The 18,850-nt window shown below is 33.2% G+C and overlaps 1 protein-coding gene across 1 annotated transcript in view; it reads right to left on the bottom strand.

Moving 5' to 3' along the window:
• LOC113404293 (synaptogenesis protein syg-2-like) overlaps nt 1-18,850 on the bottom strand; it is a 117,490-nt gene that overhangs the window by 21,818 nt on the left and 76,822 nt on the right. Inside the window, exons 8-9 of the mRNA XM_064217883.1 lie at nt 17,692-17,842; nt 223-353 (exon numbers count right to left, since the gene is read on the bottom strand). Coding sequence (XP_064073953.1) covers nt 223-353; nt 17,692-17,842 — 282 coding nt within the window. The remainder of the gene's footprint in view (nt 1-222; nt 354-17,691; nt 17,843-18,850) is intronic.

Here is an 18,850-nt window from a genome sequence, read left to right as displayed (position 1 = left end):
TTCGTTTGTTCATGTCAAAAACTAAACATCAATGTGAATTCCTTTGATTTCAGCAAAATTCAGTCAATTCCCGCTTACGGTCTTGAGTGAGTTTTGCCTGTAATTATTAACTCAATCACATTCCAAATCAGAACTCGGCAAAACATAATACTTGATGCATAATTTGCTGGTGGAATAACAGATGAATGTTTGTTATTCAGGCGAGCTCACGGGTATACTTACATTGTGATACCAAGATATGCGATGTTCCTTTGGGTTCGCACGTACGGAACACTCGAAGTAAACGTCGTCACCTTCTTTGATGTCATTAGGGTTGAGGGTGCTGCCTAGCGACAAAGATACTACAGGCGGATCTGAAACAAAAAAAAAAACGTTACGTTGTCGTCTTTAAAATAGCTATTCATTATCCTTTTCTCATCTAAAATTAAGTTAAGGGTATGAGAAAAGCTTAAAAGGTCAAGAGGTCAATTTTCCAGTCTATCTAAGCTCGTTGTTCTCCACTTAAGCTGTTTAGGATTATATAAACATATATATACATATACATAATACAGCCCGTATTATACTGAGTATAATATGTACCCATTGAGGTAGAATATGTGATTATTATATGGAAGAATTTCTGAGAAAATTGTATACGATATAAAGTGAGATAGCGTTGAGATTAACCTTTGTACTCGTCCGCTACCCTTAGCATTAAAACCTTATTTCTATATATTATTTTTCATACGAGAATTTGATGTTTTTGTTTTTAATCAGTTAATTTGCAAATGGATTTTGAATCGTTTGAATATATTTAATGGATTAGTCAATATTGGAATTATGAATTATTACATAAATGTCAAAAAGTAAATTCTATTCAAGATTCTGTTCAAGCCGTTAAAACTCGAAGGGACGTCTCCCCTTTAACCGAACTTCAGATTGAAGTGAAATTCCATTATATGAAATTACTTAAGTAAAATTACGCCTTGAGTTTCGAAGAATCAGATCTAATAACATTCAAAGATTGCACGTCATTTAAATTTAATATTACGTCTCAATACTTAAATGGACGATTTGAAATACATTTTATATATAAAAATAAATAAATTTGAAGTGTATGTTTCTAAATTCAAGTAATATAAAATTAGGTACCTCGACGGGCAAATGGTACCTGGCTACCTGATGGTAAGTGGTCATTATCGCCCATAGACATTGGCCCTGAAAGTACCTACTATTAACCATTCCTTATATCGCCAATGCGCCTACCTACCACCTATCTTGGAAGCTAAGATTTTATGTTTCTTGTCTGTTTTGACACTGTCTCACTTAGCCTTCAAACTTTTTTTTCTAACTTTATTTTTCCGGAACACGAGAATACTAACTGGCTTTAGAAAATCTGATGAATGAGTAGAACCCAGTCGGACTTGCACAAATACCTTCGCATACTATCAAGCAAAAAGCACAATTCTTAAAAAGTCTGTCTGTCTGCCAAATTTTTCAAGTTAATCTTCGAAACGGCTGACCCGCTTTGATGAGACTTTCACTATAGATATCTATTATATTAAGGAGTAACTTAAACTATTTTCATTTTTAAGAAATGAATACAGTAAGTTATTATTTCGTATTTGGTAAAAGTAACCAAAAACTATTGTTTGGGTTGGACAAAGTACATATACCATCAAGATATATTGTGACAGGATCAGACGGCTTAGATCAATATTTTGTACATAATATGTACGTTATATAGACAGTTGTATTGTATGTGTTTTTGATCTCAAGGATCAAAATAAAATATGGGACGATATCGAGGAACATCAAAGGGCATACGCATATTAAGTTAGTGATTATTTGTTTTGATTAGTGGTGGGCTTTGAACAAAACCGTTAGGTAGGTAACCTTATCATAATATATTCTATCATCAAACTGTAATGCTTAGTATTGTTGTGTTTAAGTTTGAAGGGTGAGTGAGCTAGTGTAACTACAGACACAAGACACATACATACAAAAGGTTGGTGGTGAATCAACGATGTAAGATATTTCTTACAGCGACAATGTATATGGGGGGTGGTGACCACTTACAATCAGGTGGCCCATTAGTTTTTACCTATATAGGTTTATACAAAAAAAAAATACTAATAATACTTGGTGGTCGGGCTTTGTGCAAGCCCGTCTGGGTAGGTACCACCCACTCATCAGATATTCTAGCGCTAAACAATAATACTCAGTATTGTTGTGTTCCGATATGAAGGGTGAGTGAGCCAGTGTAACTACAGGCACAAGGGACATAAAACCTTAGTTCCCAAGGTTGGTGGCGCATTGGCGATGTAAGGAATGATTAATATTGCTTACATGCCATTGTCTATGGGCGGTGGTGACCACTAACCATTAGGTAGCCCATATGCTCGTCCGCTAAACCACGCCATAAAAATAAAAAAACTATGTCATATAAACAGAGATTACAGCACGATACAGAATCACATAAAATAACGAATTTGTACTTTATATTATAAGAAAATAAATTGAGGTACTAATTAGGAGCTGGAGTGAGTGAGCACGAGACAAGGATGCGTCGAGTAATTGAAGGAGTCACCCCAAAAAGGCGGCTCTTACAAATAACAAAATACTTACATTTAATAAGACTTACTGACATTAGTCAAGCGACGACAAAATTGTTTTTATATTTTTGATTAATCTATTATATTTTCAATCGAATAAGGAAACAAAAAGTAAATAAAATTCTGAGTAAAGTATTCGTGAGATTCAAGTGTTATTGTTTGAGTTATTGAGAGAAAATTAAGGAAATTTTGCAATAGAATAATACCTACATGATAATGCTGAATAAAATTAATCCTATTTCAAAATGGACTAAACATACATCCGCTAACTTTATCGAATAACCGAACACTATCGACTGATTTTCAACCAATCTGCATACTTGAACGGATGGAAAATCTCCTGTATATGCGGTTTCTACATCGTTACGATATTTAAGTTTCATTGTTCGAAATGTTCATTAGAATATATTTGAAATTAGGCTACGTTCGGGAATGTTGAAAGTTTTAAATACCGCTATTCATTTCGATGATGTGCATTTATCAAATTGCTTCAAATTACGTATGTGTTGGGTGCAATTCTGAGCCAGCAGCAGTGAAGCATCGTGTTGGAATTAGCCCCAAACTTAACCCTTAAATGCCAGTGGTATATTTATTGACTGTTACGTTGATTGTTTTACATACAAATAATATAAGGGATATAATTCAGCACATGAATGGTGTGATGGTATAATACTTGCAGTATATAATTTTAAATTATCAAAATAAGCCAAGATATCCTATTAGTTAAAACACTTTTATACTAACTGATGATCGCAATCGGTTGTGGGGTGCCACTGAATTTTCATGTGCTTTATTTGTGTTTATAGTTTTTATTGTGTTTGGCGGTGAAGGAAAACTGCATATTGTATTTCCATACTAATTGGAGCGTGTTTTTAATAAGCCTCAAATTTAGAAAAGTCCTTTGCTCAGTAGTAATACATTTATAGATTATTATTGTAGTTTACTTTACTTACATAACAGTATCAATCAAATACAACCCTCCTATGATACCATCGTATAGTTTCATTCACTTTGGACAATTTAAATAATAATAGCGTGTTGATACAATGTCACTGAACGAACGATTGCAAACCACGCGATGTTACAATCATTACCGAACTACTGAAACATCTGGTTTGTTCAGGTGAAGAGAGTCTCAAACCAGGCGTTGACACTTTATTGGTCATTAAAGACCTATAACGACGTCGACCCGCGGCGCGAAAACGTCGTCCAAATAAACATTTACGATTTCTTCGTTAAATTGTTGCCAAAACGATTCAAGACGAAGGGAGCGAAGCTATTCCACCCGCTCTAAATGCGTTACGGTTCGCCAAGCAGAAGTAAATAGAATTTATTTATATTCGGAAATTAATTTCCTTAGTCGTAATAGAGTCAGCGCTTTTCTTTGCTCATTTTGACGACTGTCCCATTAAAGAATTAAGTCATTTCGCGCGCTACGATGGTTTCGTATGCTTTGAACAATTATATAATTAGTGTATGTTTGCGTATCGGAAATGGAAATGTATACTAATTGGATTTACTGTACCGAATTTTATAATTTAAATTAATTGCTTAGCGTTTCATTTTAAAGTACATTAATCATACAAGAAATTCACTAATAACAAAACAAAAATACAAAGTTCGTACCACCTATTAAGTAAATAACATCAATTTAATTCTAAAGTTAATGATAAAAATATCAATACAAGTCAGAAAAACATTTCATCGTAGTATTTGTGAATAAATGTACTTATTATGTACAAAAAAAATTAGAGCATTTATTAAAAGAAGAGAATTTTTCGTGAAACAATCTGTGAAATCTAATTGAATCTCCCTGAAAATGTTACTCGAGTCCTGAAACGATTCGTTGGTCGAAATTAGTTTTTGGACCAACCTCGGTGTTGCTTTTCATGTTAAGTACCCGACATATAACAAGATTTTAATTATCGCTCACTGAACACTCTCACATACTAGTTCTCTGAAATTTTCAATACACTAGATATTGTAAAGATATTTATACTTATACAGGGTTATTGGTAATTCGACGTATTCCCGTTAGGAGGTGATAGGGGTGTCTATTTGCAATAATTTTAACCCCCATATGCATTTATAAATCAGAAGAAAAGAGTAGATTTTAATCGAAACTTTTTTTTTATAAATTTAGAAAGTTGCAATTTTGACTTATTTTGAAAAAATCTAAAAAACGTGATAACTCAAAAATGGTTCACTTTTGCATCATTCATATGAGGGTTAAAATTATCGCAAATAGTCACCAATTTATTATTACCAATAACCCTGTATATACTTTGTGGTAGAGCTTTGTGCAATCAAAAAGTCGTCGATTATTCTAAGCAACATTTATTAGGATAGTTGTGTTCTGGTTTGTAAGCCAGTGTAATTGCACAAGGGACGCAACTTCTTCGTTCGTAAGGTAGGTGGCGCATTGGCGATGTACGAAATGGTTAACACTTCTAACAGCTCCAATGTTTATGGTCAGGAGTGATCAATATCCGGTTGTTCGTTTTAAAATTTACCTATTATAAATTTTAATAAATATAATTAAGTTAGTGTTTTTAATATCATATTGTATGCAATAAAACAACAGACGCTAACTCTGCGAGTTAAATTTATTTTATCTGTTTATAAAGCTTGCAAATTTCATTGAAATAAAAAATATATATACATAAATTATTTTATTATTAAATTGGTCTTTTAATGCTTTACTTTTGTTTATTTTAAATTACGAAAATAAACGGTTTAATAGTTGTATCCTATGGATTCGCTCGCGTTTTAGGAGTTGGTCGTCAGCTGCTAGTTAATCAAAGTCTATATCCTTCCTTGGAGTTCAAGCTTGCTTACCAAATTTCATCAAATTCGTTTAGGTAGTTTAGTCTTGCCAGAGCTACAGACAGACAGAGTAACTTTCGTATTTATGATATTAGTATAGATGAATTATTTATATACGATAATATAACCATTCAAACTCCAACCATTTTTTTTAATAATGCATTTTTAATGCAGTCAAAGAAATATTACAATGGTAACAAAGAGAGAAAAACTTATAATTGTGCAAGAGTTAAATACAACAAGAAAAGTCTAAGTAAGTACTTAACTATTATTTTAACAGCCTTATAATAAACCTTGTATAACTTTGATGAATAGTTATTTGTACAATGACTTCTCTCTTTCTCGCATCAGTAATTTGGCGTTTGCGAGAAAAAGACAAATCATTGTGTAAGAATACAACTGCTATGTAATGATGCCTTATAGATCTATTCACTTACGAACGCGTCCGTCCACGTTCAATTATTGTTGACGTTAATGTTAGTGACGATCGTGCTTATGAAATGTATATGTGTTCATAAGATGACGTAGAGAAAAGACGGCGAAAAATATACAATAACTTAAAGTAGCACGGGCGCGCCTTGTATGAATAAATCTATACCATAGTATAGTAATATTATTAATGAGAAAGTTACTCGGTGGATCTGTCTGTTGTTCTATCATGGCGAGACTATTGAACCGAATTTGATGGATTTTTTTATGAAGCTTGAGCCCCAAGGGATGACATAGGCTTCTTTTATATCTAACACCTGACACACCAAACCATTAAACGCGAGCGAAACCGCAGATGAGAACAGTGTTTGATAAATCAACGAGTTACATTTACTTTATTTCATTTTTAAAGTAAACAGTAATCACAGGCGAATAACCTCTTAGAGGCCACATACGACAACTAGTTGGTATCTAATAAATGTGTGTTTAAGTGACTGTGTGTGTGTACTTAAAAAACGGGATAATGTATTTAATTTTGTTAATAGTTAGAGTTGATACAGAGAACAAATTAATTCTTAGTCTCTTCCGTGTAAACATTGCGTCGGGTAGGACAAGTCAACAATGTCACTCCTCCAAGTACTCTGCAATGGATAAACTTTTCATGAAGTTTACATACAGACTTAACTATACTAAAATCTAGACTTTTGCTACGAAGATTTAATGTTACTATTTTTAATGCAATTTTAACATATACCTTCTTCATTTTAAAAACTAGCCGCTCCGTCCAGTTGCACCCTCTCCTTTGGAGTGGAGCGGAGTATACTTTATCAGATTTCTCAATAAATGTTGAAAGAGCTACTTAGTACTTAATGCTTTTTTTTTAATTGTACTGGTGCGCTTCTTGCAATTCTTGCTTCTTCGAGCAATGTGCCCCGCCCACTGCCACTTAAGTGTGGCAATTCTTCGGGCTATGTCGGTGACCTTAGTTCTTCAGCGGACCTCCTCATTTCTGATTCGATCTCGCAGAGAAACTCCGAGCATAGCCCTCTCCATTGCCCTTTGGGTGACCTTGAGCCTTCTTATGAGGCCCATTGTGAAGGACCACGTTTCAGAGCCGTAAGTCATCACTGGCACCACACACTGGTCAAAGACTTTTGTCTTGAGACACTGCGGTATATGGGACGAGAAGATTTTTCGTAGCTTCCCGAAAGCTGCCCAGCCGAGTTGGATTCGACGGTTGACCTCTTTTTCGAAGTTGGACTTACCCAATTAGGAATTGTTTCACTTAAATGTTATCTATTTTTTATATCTTCCTTTATTATGACTAATAAAGGTAAAGGTTTGCGGAGCTTAAGTTTCTACAACACCATCTGTCTTGTTGTTCTCCCCTCTAAAAGAAGAGGCATTGACCACTCTCCTCTTATTCGAGTAAGTACATACATGGCAGAATTCTCTTCGTAAAATCTGAGTTTACTGACAATGATTTCGCCTCTGATCATAAGGTGAATTATAGCATACATTTAAATAATTATATTGCTTTAATTAGATTTGAGTTGGAAAACAAAAGATAAATAAATCCTATATAGTGGTCTCGTAAATAATGCGTAAGTTAGAAACGACTAAATTAGTCGAAACTAATTCCAAACTCCGCAGTGAGTAAGCTGTTTGGACAGAGCCTTGGTGCATTCGCTACGTATACCACTTTAGAGTATTTAACGCACGACTATTTAAAAAAAAAGAAAAAGTTAAATACTATATAATAACTTATTGGTATGTATTTGTTATCTTGTATTTTCAATAAAATTACATATATTTTTATGAGACATGAATGTATGACTAATGACTATTAGGTTATTATATATTCTCCTAATAGGTCAACAAAAAGCTAATTTAAGTTAAATTTAAAATGCTAACTTGATATTGGCATATTTACGGGTGTAAATTTACCGTAGAGCTGGACTGGGCTAAATTACATAGAATTAATTTTCAACAAGTTTGCCGGCAAAGTTACACTAAAACACGCTTTAAAAGTTACTTTAGAAACATTAAGGTTTTTGTTATTAAGAAATTAATGTAAAGTGCATGTCGTCTTAAAAAGGTAAAAAAGTCGAACTCTCCAAAAAATAAGTACAATAATAAACGAGATTTTTTAAATTAATTATAAACTTTATTATCTTATTACTAGGTGCTATATTCCATTGGCTTACAGCGTGATGGTGTATAATTTTAAATATACAGAACCCTTGTTTGCATATCTTTTATTATTATTTTTAAAAAATATAAAACGTATTTCTCCTTTATGACATACTTAATTCATAAATAATAATTACGGAATATTTTCTTGCTTATCTTTTGTTCGTATATATATTATAATTATTCTTCGGCATTATAAACACTTTACTGGATCAATTTTGATGATTTTTTTATGTGTGTTTAAGTAGGTTGGATAATTTGGATTAAACACGGTCCAGTTCCGGGATTAAAAAAAGCAATAAAAATCATACTTCATCCGTACGAAGCCTGCGTAGCTCGTATAACAATGTTTCTGTTATACGAGCTGTAAAATTTTTCTCTATGTGTGAGCTATCTAGAGAATTAATATTTCAAATTTGTACCGATTCTGCAATAAACGCAATCAAACTTTTCGGTTTAGTTTCACAATATTATTATATTTATGTACTATCGATTGCTATGAAAATTTGGCATAACTCAGAAACTAATAAGTTTTCGTAATCATACCGTAATCATAAGAACAAATTAGCTGCAAATATGATATTCTTCAAACTCTTCCAAGTAATGTATCGTGTGTGGCACCCTGTATGGTATGAATTATACTCGAATGTTATGATAAATAATCACTTGATTGTAAGGCTTTGTGCAAGCCCGTCTGGATAGGTACCACCCACACATCAGATATTCCTACCGCCAAACAGTAGTACTCAGTATTGTTGTGTTCCGGTTTGAAGGGCGAGTGAGGCAGTGTAACTACAGGAACAAGGGACATAACATCTTAGTTCCCGAGGTCGGTGGCGCATTGGTGATGTAAGGAATGGTTAATATTTCTTACAGCGCCATTGTTTATGGGCGGTAGTGACCACTTACCATCAGGTGACGTATGAGCTCGTACTCCTAACAAAATAAAATTATGGCCACTAGTCTAAATAGTATTGAGCTACTTAAACTCATTTTTCATATATTCATGCAACATTAAATTTACTGGTATTAAAAAATGAATAGTTGTAGGTTTGTAGGTTGTGTACGTGAATTTTAAGTGATTTTATAAATGTTTTATCAAAACAACAAACGCATCGGTTCAATTTTACGCAAAATTATCGGATTTCAATAATTATAGCTCATTATGGCAATTAGTATACCACCGAAACGGTGGGGCACGCGCGCGATGGCATTCCATCTTTTTAATATATATAATACTTGCTTATAATATATTTTGTATTATAATATAATACTTGTTGGTAGGGTTTTGTTTAGTTGCTGCTAAAGTTTGAGTGAGCCAGTTTCCAAGGTTGGTGGTGCGTTGGCAATGTAAGTAATGGTTAATTTGTCTTACATTGCAAATGTTTATGAGTATTGGTGACCACTTGCTAGTCTGTCTTCTAATTAATCACAAGAAAATATATATATATTTATACATATATTATATATATTATTATAAAATTGCAGTGAATTTAGTCATCAGTGTAACAGCTAACATATCGTTAAAAACACTGCTCATGTAGGTGATTTAATATTGCTTATATAATTCTTTCAGAAACCGTTATAACTGACATATGTAACTACGTAGAGTTATCATTTACTCTTTATATAAGAGTGTTTATTTCATTCTTTCTCAATTTATAATATTTACTTCACATCTGCAGCTAAATATATAATAAAACCTTATAAAATCGTTGTATTCAAAGAAGCAAAATGGTGGAAAAGATTAATAACTGAGTTACTTGCCGTTTCTTCTTGGTAGTTTTACGTTTTATTCAACTCTGTAACATGACGATTCACAGCTTTTTGCTTTTATGGGCCTACTTGAATAAAGAATATTTTCATTTTACATACGAAGAGTATATCGTATAATTTTATCTTAGAATAAACTATCATTCGCCTTTCAATTTAATGTCATCGAAGACGGAGAAGATAATTACTATTCTTATGTTACCTAATTATTAATACAACTGTCAATAAAAATTATTTCTGTTTACATTTTACATGGAATTTGGTAGTGATGGAAAACATCGTGAACAATTCTGTATATGTTGGATGAAATTCTGCCTATCCATCAAAGGTGGTGGAAGGTCCAAGCGTTTTCAGTAAGAGAGCAGTCCACTGCTTAAAGGTATAAAATAAAGATCAGAAAATAAATGAAAGCTTAATACCGGAAGCACTATACCGAACTAGTCTAGACTTTTTTATGGGGCAGGTGGCAAACGAGCAAGAGGCTCACCTGATGGAAAGTGACTACGACCACTCTGGGACATCTATAACACTGACTTGCAGTTGCGTTCCCAGCCTTTAAGATATTAGTAGGCTATTTTCTTGAAGGTTACCAAGTTGTATCAGTACGGAAAAACCGCCAGTGAAAACTACGCCACAGAGTGGTTCTGCATTCATGAAAGACATGTCATTAACTTATTCATAAATCATCCATTAAAGGCACAATAGTATATGCTGATTATGCATGTGTAAATGTGCTACAATATTACACATTTCCAATTAGGTTACATATTTCCAGAAATATACACAAGGGAAAATTAATTAACAAATACGCACTGAATTGATATATTATCTTACGGTATATTAGATATCGAAGATACGACACTGAATACCTCTGGTTAGCCCCGTTATGTTACCACGATCAATCACTAAGAGACGAAGCCAATTAACAAAACACCTAGATATAGACACGAGGCTACGTAAACAATTATGATATTTAGTTGTTTGGTACACAATATTAATTATTTTCAATATTTCCTGTTATTTATTTATTTTCAATAATTCATGTTATCAGTATATATACATGTATAGACCGATTGGATGTGTTATTTAATAATACAATTGGCATTAAATAATAAATAGTGAACCGCAATGGCCTTGAGGTTAGAGTACATTTTACATTACAGTACATTAAATTACATTAACAGCCTGTAAATTTCACATTGCTGAGCTAAGGCCTCCTCTCCCTTTGAGGAGAAGGTTTGGAGCATATTCCACCATGCTGCTCCAATGTGGGTTGGTGGAATACACATTTGGCAGAATTTTGTTGAAATTCTAACCACTGGGCCATCTCGGCTCTCAGCTCGGCTCTAATAGAGTACATACCGTAGCATATACCCAGGATTACGGCCTGAAATCAGGCAAAGAACCATTTAATTCCCATGTGCTTAATTTGTTAAAATAATTATTCATTTCGCGATTGGTGAAGGAAAATATCTTAAAAATCCTTGTATGTGTCGGATGAAAATATTGCACATAGGTATATATCTATAATTGGAGCAGGATCGAGCAAGCTCGAAGCTTACTCAAAAAGGTAAACGACCTCCGTAGTCGAGTAGTGTGTACACCGGTTTTCATGGGTACGCCACTCCGAGATCCCGTGTTAGATTCCCGGCCGAGTCGACGTAGAAAAAATGTTCATTAGTTTTCTAAGTTGTCTTGGGTCTGGGCGTATGTGGTACCGTCGTTACTTCTGATTTCCATAACACAAGTGCTTTAGCTGCTCACATTGGGATTAGAGTAGACTGTGATGTTGTCCAATATTTATTTATTATTATTATTTATTATTAAGTGACGACAAATCCGACACGATCTGAAATAGTTCAGACGCAGGACCAACGGCTTTACTTGCTTTCCGAGCCATGGTACTATACGCAGTTCTAACTTTCAGACTCCGGGCTGTATGGAATTTTTTTTAGCATCGGCTAAACCTGGGGTTTGAACCTAGGACCTTGGGATCTCGACCTTATATTCAGCCACTAAACCAATGAGGCAGTCAAGTGGTTTAGTATAAAAATCTATCAACTATTAGTGTTTATTATAATATCCGCTACATAACGTGGCTCGTCATATATTTTCCAAATCCAAAATTTTGGCGTCGGTATCATCCTTTTAGCTTATGACCTAAGAGAGTGGCCATAATTTACCCCTATTGCGCTATAACTCCTCCCTCCGTTTTGGGTTTTTCTTTAGCAAATTTAGAGTTTGTATATGTACCCTTTTAGGAATTCTTCCTTTTTTGCTGATTCTACTTAATATGAGTATATCACTCAATTCCTAATACGTTCTTAAATTATCTTGTTCTGTTATTAAATAAATTGAATTAAATTACGAATGGATACGCGGTTTTTTAGTCACTGTTTTTTTGTGCGTATTTAAAGCCTCATTAGTTACAATAAGCAAGTCCAAGAGGCGCAAATAAAACATTTAATTACTTAAACTATTTATTGAAGTAAAGAAATTATGTTTATCCTATCAAATAATTAGCCTAGTGTCTACTGCTCGAAGCGTGAGCCAGAATTGAAGTTTTCTTCGTACTCGGTACCGATGGTTGGCAGTTTGTAGGTGGTCTTGATGTTGCAACTCGTACGATTCCCACGTTACTTGTTATAAATAATTATTGTATTAACGGCGATCGCTTTGGTGGTCTTTGTTTTGTATTCAACAGAATGCTCGAGTAAGTTGTTACGAGAATTCTTGAATGTGGAATGTCGACGAGAAATATATTGCGAAAAGTATAGATCGCTGAGTTATCAATACTCTAGTCTAGTGAATTTATAACACATTTAAAAAATATATGAATTATAAAGAACTGAATACCGATCCAAACTACAAAGTTTGCAACGGTAATATTTGTTTACGGAAATATTTCTCTCGGGTCGTGTCAGATTGCCGAGCCATTGGATTATGACAATGAGCGACAACAGTGCATTCGGTGCAATTTGTACCTGTGCACTGCACGCACATACGCACGTCGAACTACGTGCACAGTTGTAGATCTATTCACTCATCGTTTAATTTTTTTTGGCACAGGTGGCAAACGAGTAGGAGGTTCACCTGATAGAGAGTGACTACTACATTTTAAATCTGTAATATCTTCGAAAATATTCATTTAATTTACACGATGTAAAGGGCCAAGAGAATTTCTCGTAAAAGGCAAAGGATAAAAAATGATTTTTATAGGTTATCCCTAAGGGATAGACATATACCATTTCGGACTTTTTTGTAGACCTTTTTAATGTGTACAATACTGTAGTACATTATTTTGATCTATCTCGTAGGGTTCAGCTAGCGTTTGCAATGTAAGCGCAAAAAATGTGTTTATTTACGACATCACTTTAGAAATCTCTAAAATAGACAGTGTTTCTCTACTATATTGTGCATGTAATATAAATATAAACTCCTCTTGAATCAATCTATATATTAAAATAAACCGCATCAAAATCCGTTGTGTAATTTTTTTTATTTTATAGGGAGCAAAGGAACAGGAGGCTCATCTGATGGAAAGTGATTACCACCGCCCATGGACATCTGCAACACCAGGGGGGTTGCAGGTGTGTTGCCGGCCTTAATTTTAAAGATAAAAAAAGCATACACAGCGGTACGCGACTTTGTTTTATACTATGTAATTATGTTTTGTGAAAAAATGACATATGCGCATAAAACGCACACGGAAGTTGCGACTTTATGCGTGGTCGATGTTCGTGGATTATACGTTGTAAGTATAACTTACGATTATATGCATCGTTTCATATTAAAATAAAGACCTTGAGACAACAAGAATAAAATCGTAAGATTTTAGATTTTACTCATTTTTACTAAAATATAAATTTTTAATTCAATCATAAGCCTTGGTATACTCTTTAACCTAACAATCATTGCAGTGTTCCAAAATTAATCACAACCTGTATTTGGTGGCTGATCAGTGCAAAGATGAAAGTTAAAAATCGCTCACCTGTAAAATCACAAAATTTGTCATACGACTATTAAGTCGTATTAAGTCGTACGGCAGAAATGTAAACCTGTTTATTACGTATTCTTTGAATTGTCACAATGTTTATCTTATAAGCACAGAAAGATTGGTATTGGTTGATAATATCATCAATATGTACCACGAGTCCTTACTAAAACAAGAGATTAAGTAAGTGAGTTACTTATAAATAAAATAAAATGTATTCCAAGTAATAATCAATCTTCAATAAACTTAACGCGTAAACAACGAACAAAGTCACGGCCTCAATATTGATAATATCTTTCACTGGTATATTTATATAATACGTATCTATCTATAAACGGTGATTTTTAGCTTTGATGTTAAAATCACTAGAGCGTGAATAATTTCATCATACAAATTAAAGCAAATAGTATAAAATGAAGAGAAGTCGTATGGAAGACAAATTTAATTAAGGTAGATACAGAATGTTTCAGTTTATTGTTACGCCCATAATTTTACGCATTTACTTTGTGTTTAACAAGTCCCAAGAATCTTGATATGTACATTATCTAACAATGCCCATGAAAAGGAACGAGAATTATCACTGGTGGAGGCGACTTTGTACTATGCAGTAACTCCAGCGCTAATTATTATTATCTTTAAAATTGTATAAAACCGAGTCTCTTTTGGGGTCTCTCCATTTGTTGTCTCATTTATTTTTGCTACAATTACACGATAGGTTTATGTTGCCATAGTGTATAATATTTCAATATAAACATTTGTAATCAAGATAATGAAAGGCGCTTTAAGAAATTAATCGTTTTACTCTGACTGAGTGTTTAGAATGAAAACAAATTATTCAATCGTAGGTCTGCAAAAGGCTTACAGATACGAAAATAAAGAGGCAAAACATTCATTGTACCTTGATGGGATTGCTCATTGTGATTTTTTAATTGATACTATAAAGTATAGAGAATTAAAATTCAATTACTTTTGGGGTGTTGAATTTTAATTCGATAAAAAGCAACCCTATTATTTGGCTAGTTGTATTTTCCTAAATATCTTCATTGTTATCTGATTACGATGAATTTTTTATTATTATCAATATACCCGCAGTATATTTTAATTTTAATTTTGAAAGTCCAACCTTTTCTATGATTGTCTTTAGATATCTTCGGCGACTCTAAACTAATTATAAGGTGTTCTATTATTAGTTTGAGTGAGTGAGTATTTAAAATTCAACCATAAGGATGGAATAAAAGTGAAAAGTTACGATGTAATCGTCAATTATAAATTAATTTTGATTTTAATTTAAAAATAAATCTGAAATCACATTTCAGCAGAGCGTTTTGAAGAGCCTACATAGATGTAATAATTATGACTACGAATCACTTAAATATGAAAAATAAAACAGTACTAGATATACTATAATGGGGTACTATTTGAAATGCGTACCAGCTAGTGCAAATTACTAACTCGAAGGTACCATATGTGTCCCTCCTGGTACTTATATGATTAGCAGAATTGACTGTGAGAGTGACTCTATGGTGTAGTCCGTATTAGGGGAATTCGAGGGAGAGACTTGGTCTACTTCACATGCATAGACGATGTTATATTCTGTAAGACGACGGCAGAGCGGGAATGTTAGAGAGCCGAAACCCTTGTATGGGACGGATATCATAGATTTTGGTAATTAAGAATCAATCAGCCGATCTCTAGGTTCATAATAATATCTTACAATAAACTTTTTTTAATCAAATATTCATTTAAATAGAATTCATCTCCTCAAATAAATATTCGTTGTTGTTTTTAAAATTAAAAGTAGATCACAAATGTGTTTGTTCGAAAACCAATATTTAATTCATCACTAATATTAAATATCTTTTCTTAACAACTTCCTTAAGAGAAAATTATCTATTTTCCTTATCGGCAATTCTGTGTATAGTGTCTATTTTATCTTAAATGTCAGGACACCAAAATTCTCATTTTTGTGATATGTTTTGGGAAAAAAATCATATCAAATTAGATTTTTCTAAACAGTAATATTATCACATTAAATAAGACGTTTAATATTTGGTTATTTCAAAGTTTTTTTTTTATTTATATTTGTCCTTTATAGTTTCTTTTTGCGTCATGATATTGGTGATATTTTCCGAAACGATTATGTTAAAATATATATTCCTGAAATGGGAGATCATATTTTATTGGTTGCATTTGGATAGATAAAAAATGAACTCGTTTGGGTATAATTTGAGGAGCACAGAAGTTCCTTACGTTCCTTACGTTCTTAAGAATACTCATGATATAATAATTTACAATTTAATTCATAGTACATATAATTGTACCATACAATTATTCATAAATATATATTATTATATCTCCGTAAAGTTTTAGTTATCGTTAGATTATAATTTATCTCGCGAGATTGTAAACTATCAAAAGATTATGAACGGGGATTCAATTTACAATAAAACTTTTATGAACAGTTTATAATCTTTGGGTTAACTTAAATTACATAATTTAACTGAAATTCACACCTATAGATTATACAATGATAATAGCGTTAAAAATAAGCAGTATGCAGTATATGCAGTATGCAGTTTACAATCTCGCGAGATAGATTATAATCTAACGCTATTTAAATTTTACGGTGACATATATTTATAAAAAAAACTAGTTTATTTTTGTTAGTTTGAAGATAATAATAATCATGACATTAATGTGAGTGAAACATGAACGTTTTAAAGCCATACAAATTTTATCGTTTAATTTAATTAACAAAATCTAAGAAGTTGTACATAGCTCCTTAACGGCCTTACACTGAGTATGACTCGAAGTTGGCTTATAAGCATCGCGTTTGTATATCTTGTATAAATGCAGGGTGTTAAGTAGCTATGATAATTAAACTTAACGATGTTAGAGATGTGAAAACTGGTTGAGTTTAACTTCGCTATTGCTTATTTTGTAGCAATATCCATTTAGGGAATGTCTCATGATATTAAGAAGTGGAGAAAACTGCGTCGTAGCCGTTTGTCTCGGCAAACAGGTGGGCCGAACAAATTGGGTCGAGTCTCGTATTACGTTTTTTGTTCGAAAATGTTTATGACATTTCATATTTGGTGTGGGAAAGAAATATATTACTGGAAATGATGTTAGTGATGTATTTACGTGAATGTCAGTTGATTTTCTTATATCAAGCGTTTTATTCCGTTGAAGGGACCCACATACTTCTATACTTATTGGAATTTGTGAGAAATTATTGATCCGATTTATTATGTAGTCCGTGTAGGTGCTTCTTATGTTACTCGACTACAGGGCTTCCTAAATATTAGGGGTATATATGCCTATACAAAAGGATCCTAAAAAAAGGAACAAAAATTATCAGTCGTCACATTGTTTAGAGCTTATTCCACGACGCAGCGTCGGACACATTCCGGTTTTCTTATGACGTTTTTATTTACCGCCGTACACGAAATGAACATTGAACATAAATTAAGTAAATAAATATTCAAAGGTGCTTGCCGAGTTAAAACCCCCAAAATTTGGTTGAGAATGAGATGTTAAAACCCCTGGACTTATCTCGGCCCTAGAATCATTTTTTTTTGTTTCTCAAAATTCTAAACATGAAAATCTTTCGTGCAAAACCATTTTTCATTTTCTATGCGTAGAATTTGATCCTTATTTGTATACCTATTATGTATTTAATACCTACAGTTATATTTTTAATTAGTGCTGAGTCATGGTGCTACTGACAAAAATAATTAGTCATACATTCGCAATGAAATGCAATAACGAATTCATGTCCTCCAAAATGAAAATAAATATACAAACCTATTCTATTAAAAACAAGCAATACGAGCCGGGGTCCCAGAATTCCTTTAATCAAATTGTAATATGAATACTCACAGACAACATCCAACTTGAAGGAATCTTCAATGCTCTGTCCGGGCATAGCGTTGTTGTCCGCTTGGCATTTAATTTGCACGCCGTCGTCGTCGGGCTGAGGCATGAATTGCAGGGAACTGCTCACCCACGTGTCGTTCATTGCATCTGTTATCTAAAAATTATAGAACTTCATTATATACTTCGTCCAAAGACACGAGACTCGTATTAATCAAAAAATGCTGGCATTCTTATGAACTATCCATTATATTAGTTTCTTGTGTTTAACGTTGTATGTATTATGTCGGCGTGTGAAATAGACGATAGAATATTAGTATTTGTATTTCCATGTGTGTGTGTGTGAGTGTGTATTTTATTCGTGTGTGTGTTCTTGAAATTGTATTTAGGATAAGGATAAAAAATATTGGGTTTTATTTTGGCTTAACATAAACATAACATAATCAGCCTGTAAATTTCCCACTGCTGGGCTAAGGCCTCCTCTCCCGTTGAGGAGAAGGTATGGAGCATATTCCACCACGCTGCTCCAATGCGGGTTGGTGGAATACACATGTGGCAGAATTTCGTTGAAATTAGACACATGCAGGTTTCCTCACGATGTTTTCCTTCACCGCCGAGCACGAGATGAATTATAAACAAATTAAGCACATGTAAATTCAGTGGTGCCTGCCTGGGTTTGAACCCGAAATCATCGGTTAAGATGCACGCGTTCTAACCACTGGGCCATCTCGGCATTTTGGCTTAAAGTGCCTAAAATAATAATAAAAATTTCTGATTCACAATAAGTTACAAATACCATAAGTACCTAGTACCCGTTACCTAGGAGACCCCTTATCCTAGGGTCACATTCCAATTCTTACGTATTTTATTAGACTTATAAGTTTACATTTTTTTTTGTTTGGTAAAGATAAAGGAAAAATAAGGAAAAGTATAAAACTAGTTTAACCAGTCGTTATACGTTTTTTGTTGATTTAAAGCAAACAAAAGTTATCATTTATTTTCTTAAACATATTTTTAGTAATTTGATATTTTTCTTTTTGTTAAGTTAGTACATATTTTTTAACCTTTACTACTTTATTTTAGCGTAGCTAGCTAAATAATTTATAAGAAAATCACCACAATAAAATACATACATAGTATTTACTGTTAAGGTCCTTTACGAAAT

This window comes from Vanessa tameamea, chromosome 19 (assembly GCF_037043105.1).
Source record: "Vanessa tameamea isolate UH-Manoa-2023 chromosome 19, ilVanTame1 primary haplotype, whole genome shotgun sequence".
NCBI classification, from domain to species: domain Eukaryota; kingdom Metazoa; phylum Arthropoda; class Insecta; order Lepidoptera; family Nymphalidae; genus Vanessa; species Vanessa tameamea.
Note: the sequence above shows the minus strand (reverse complement) of the source record. Positions and strands in the feature narration are given on the sequence as shown.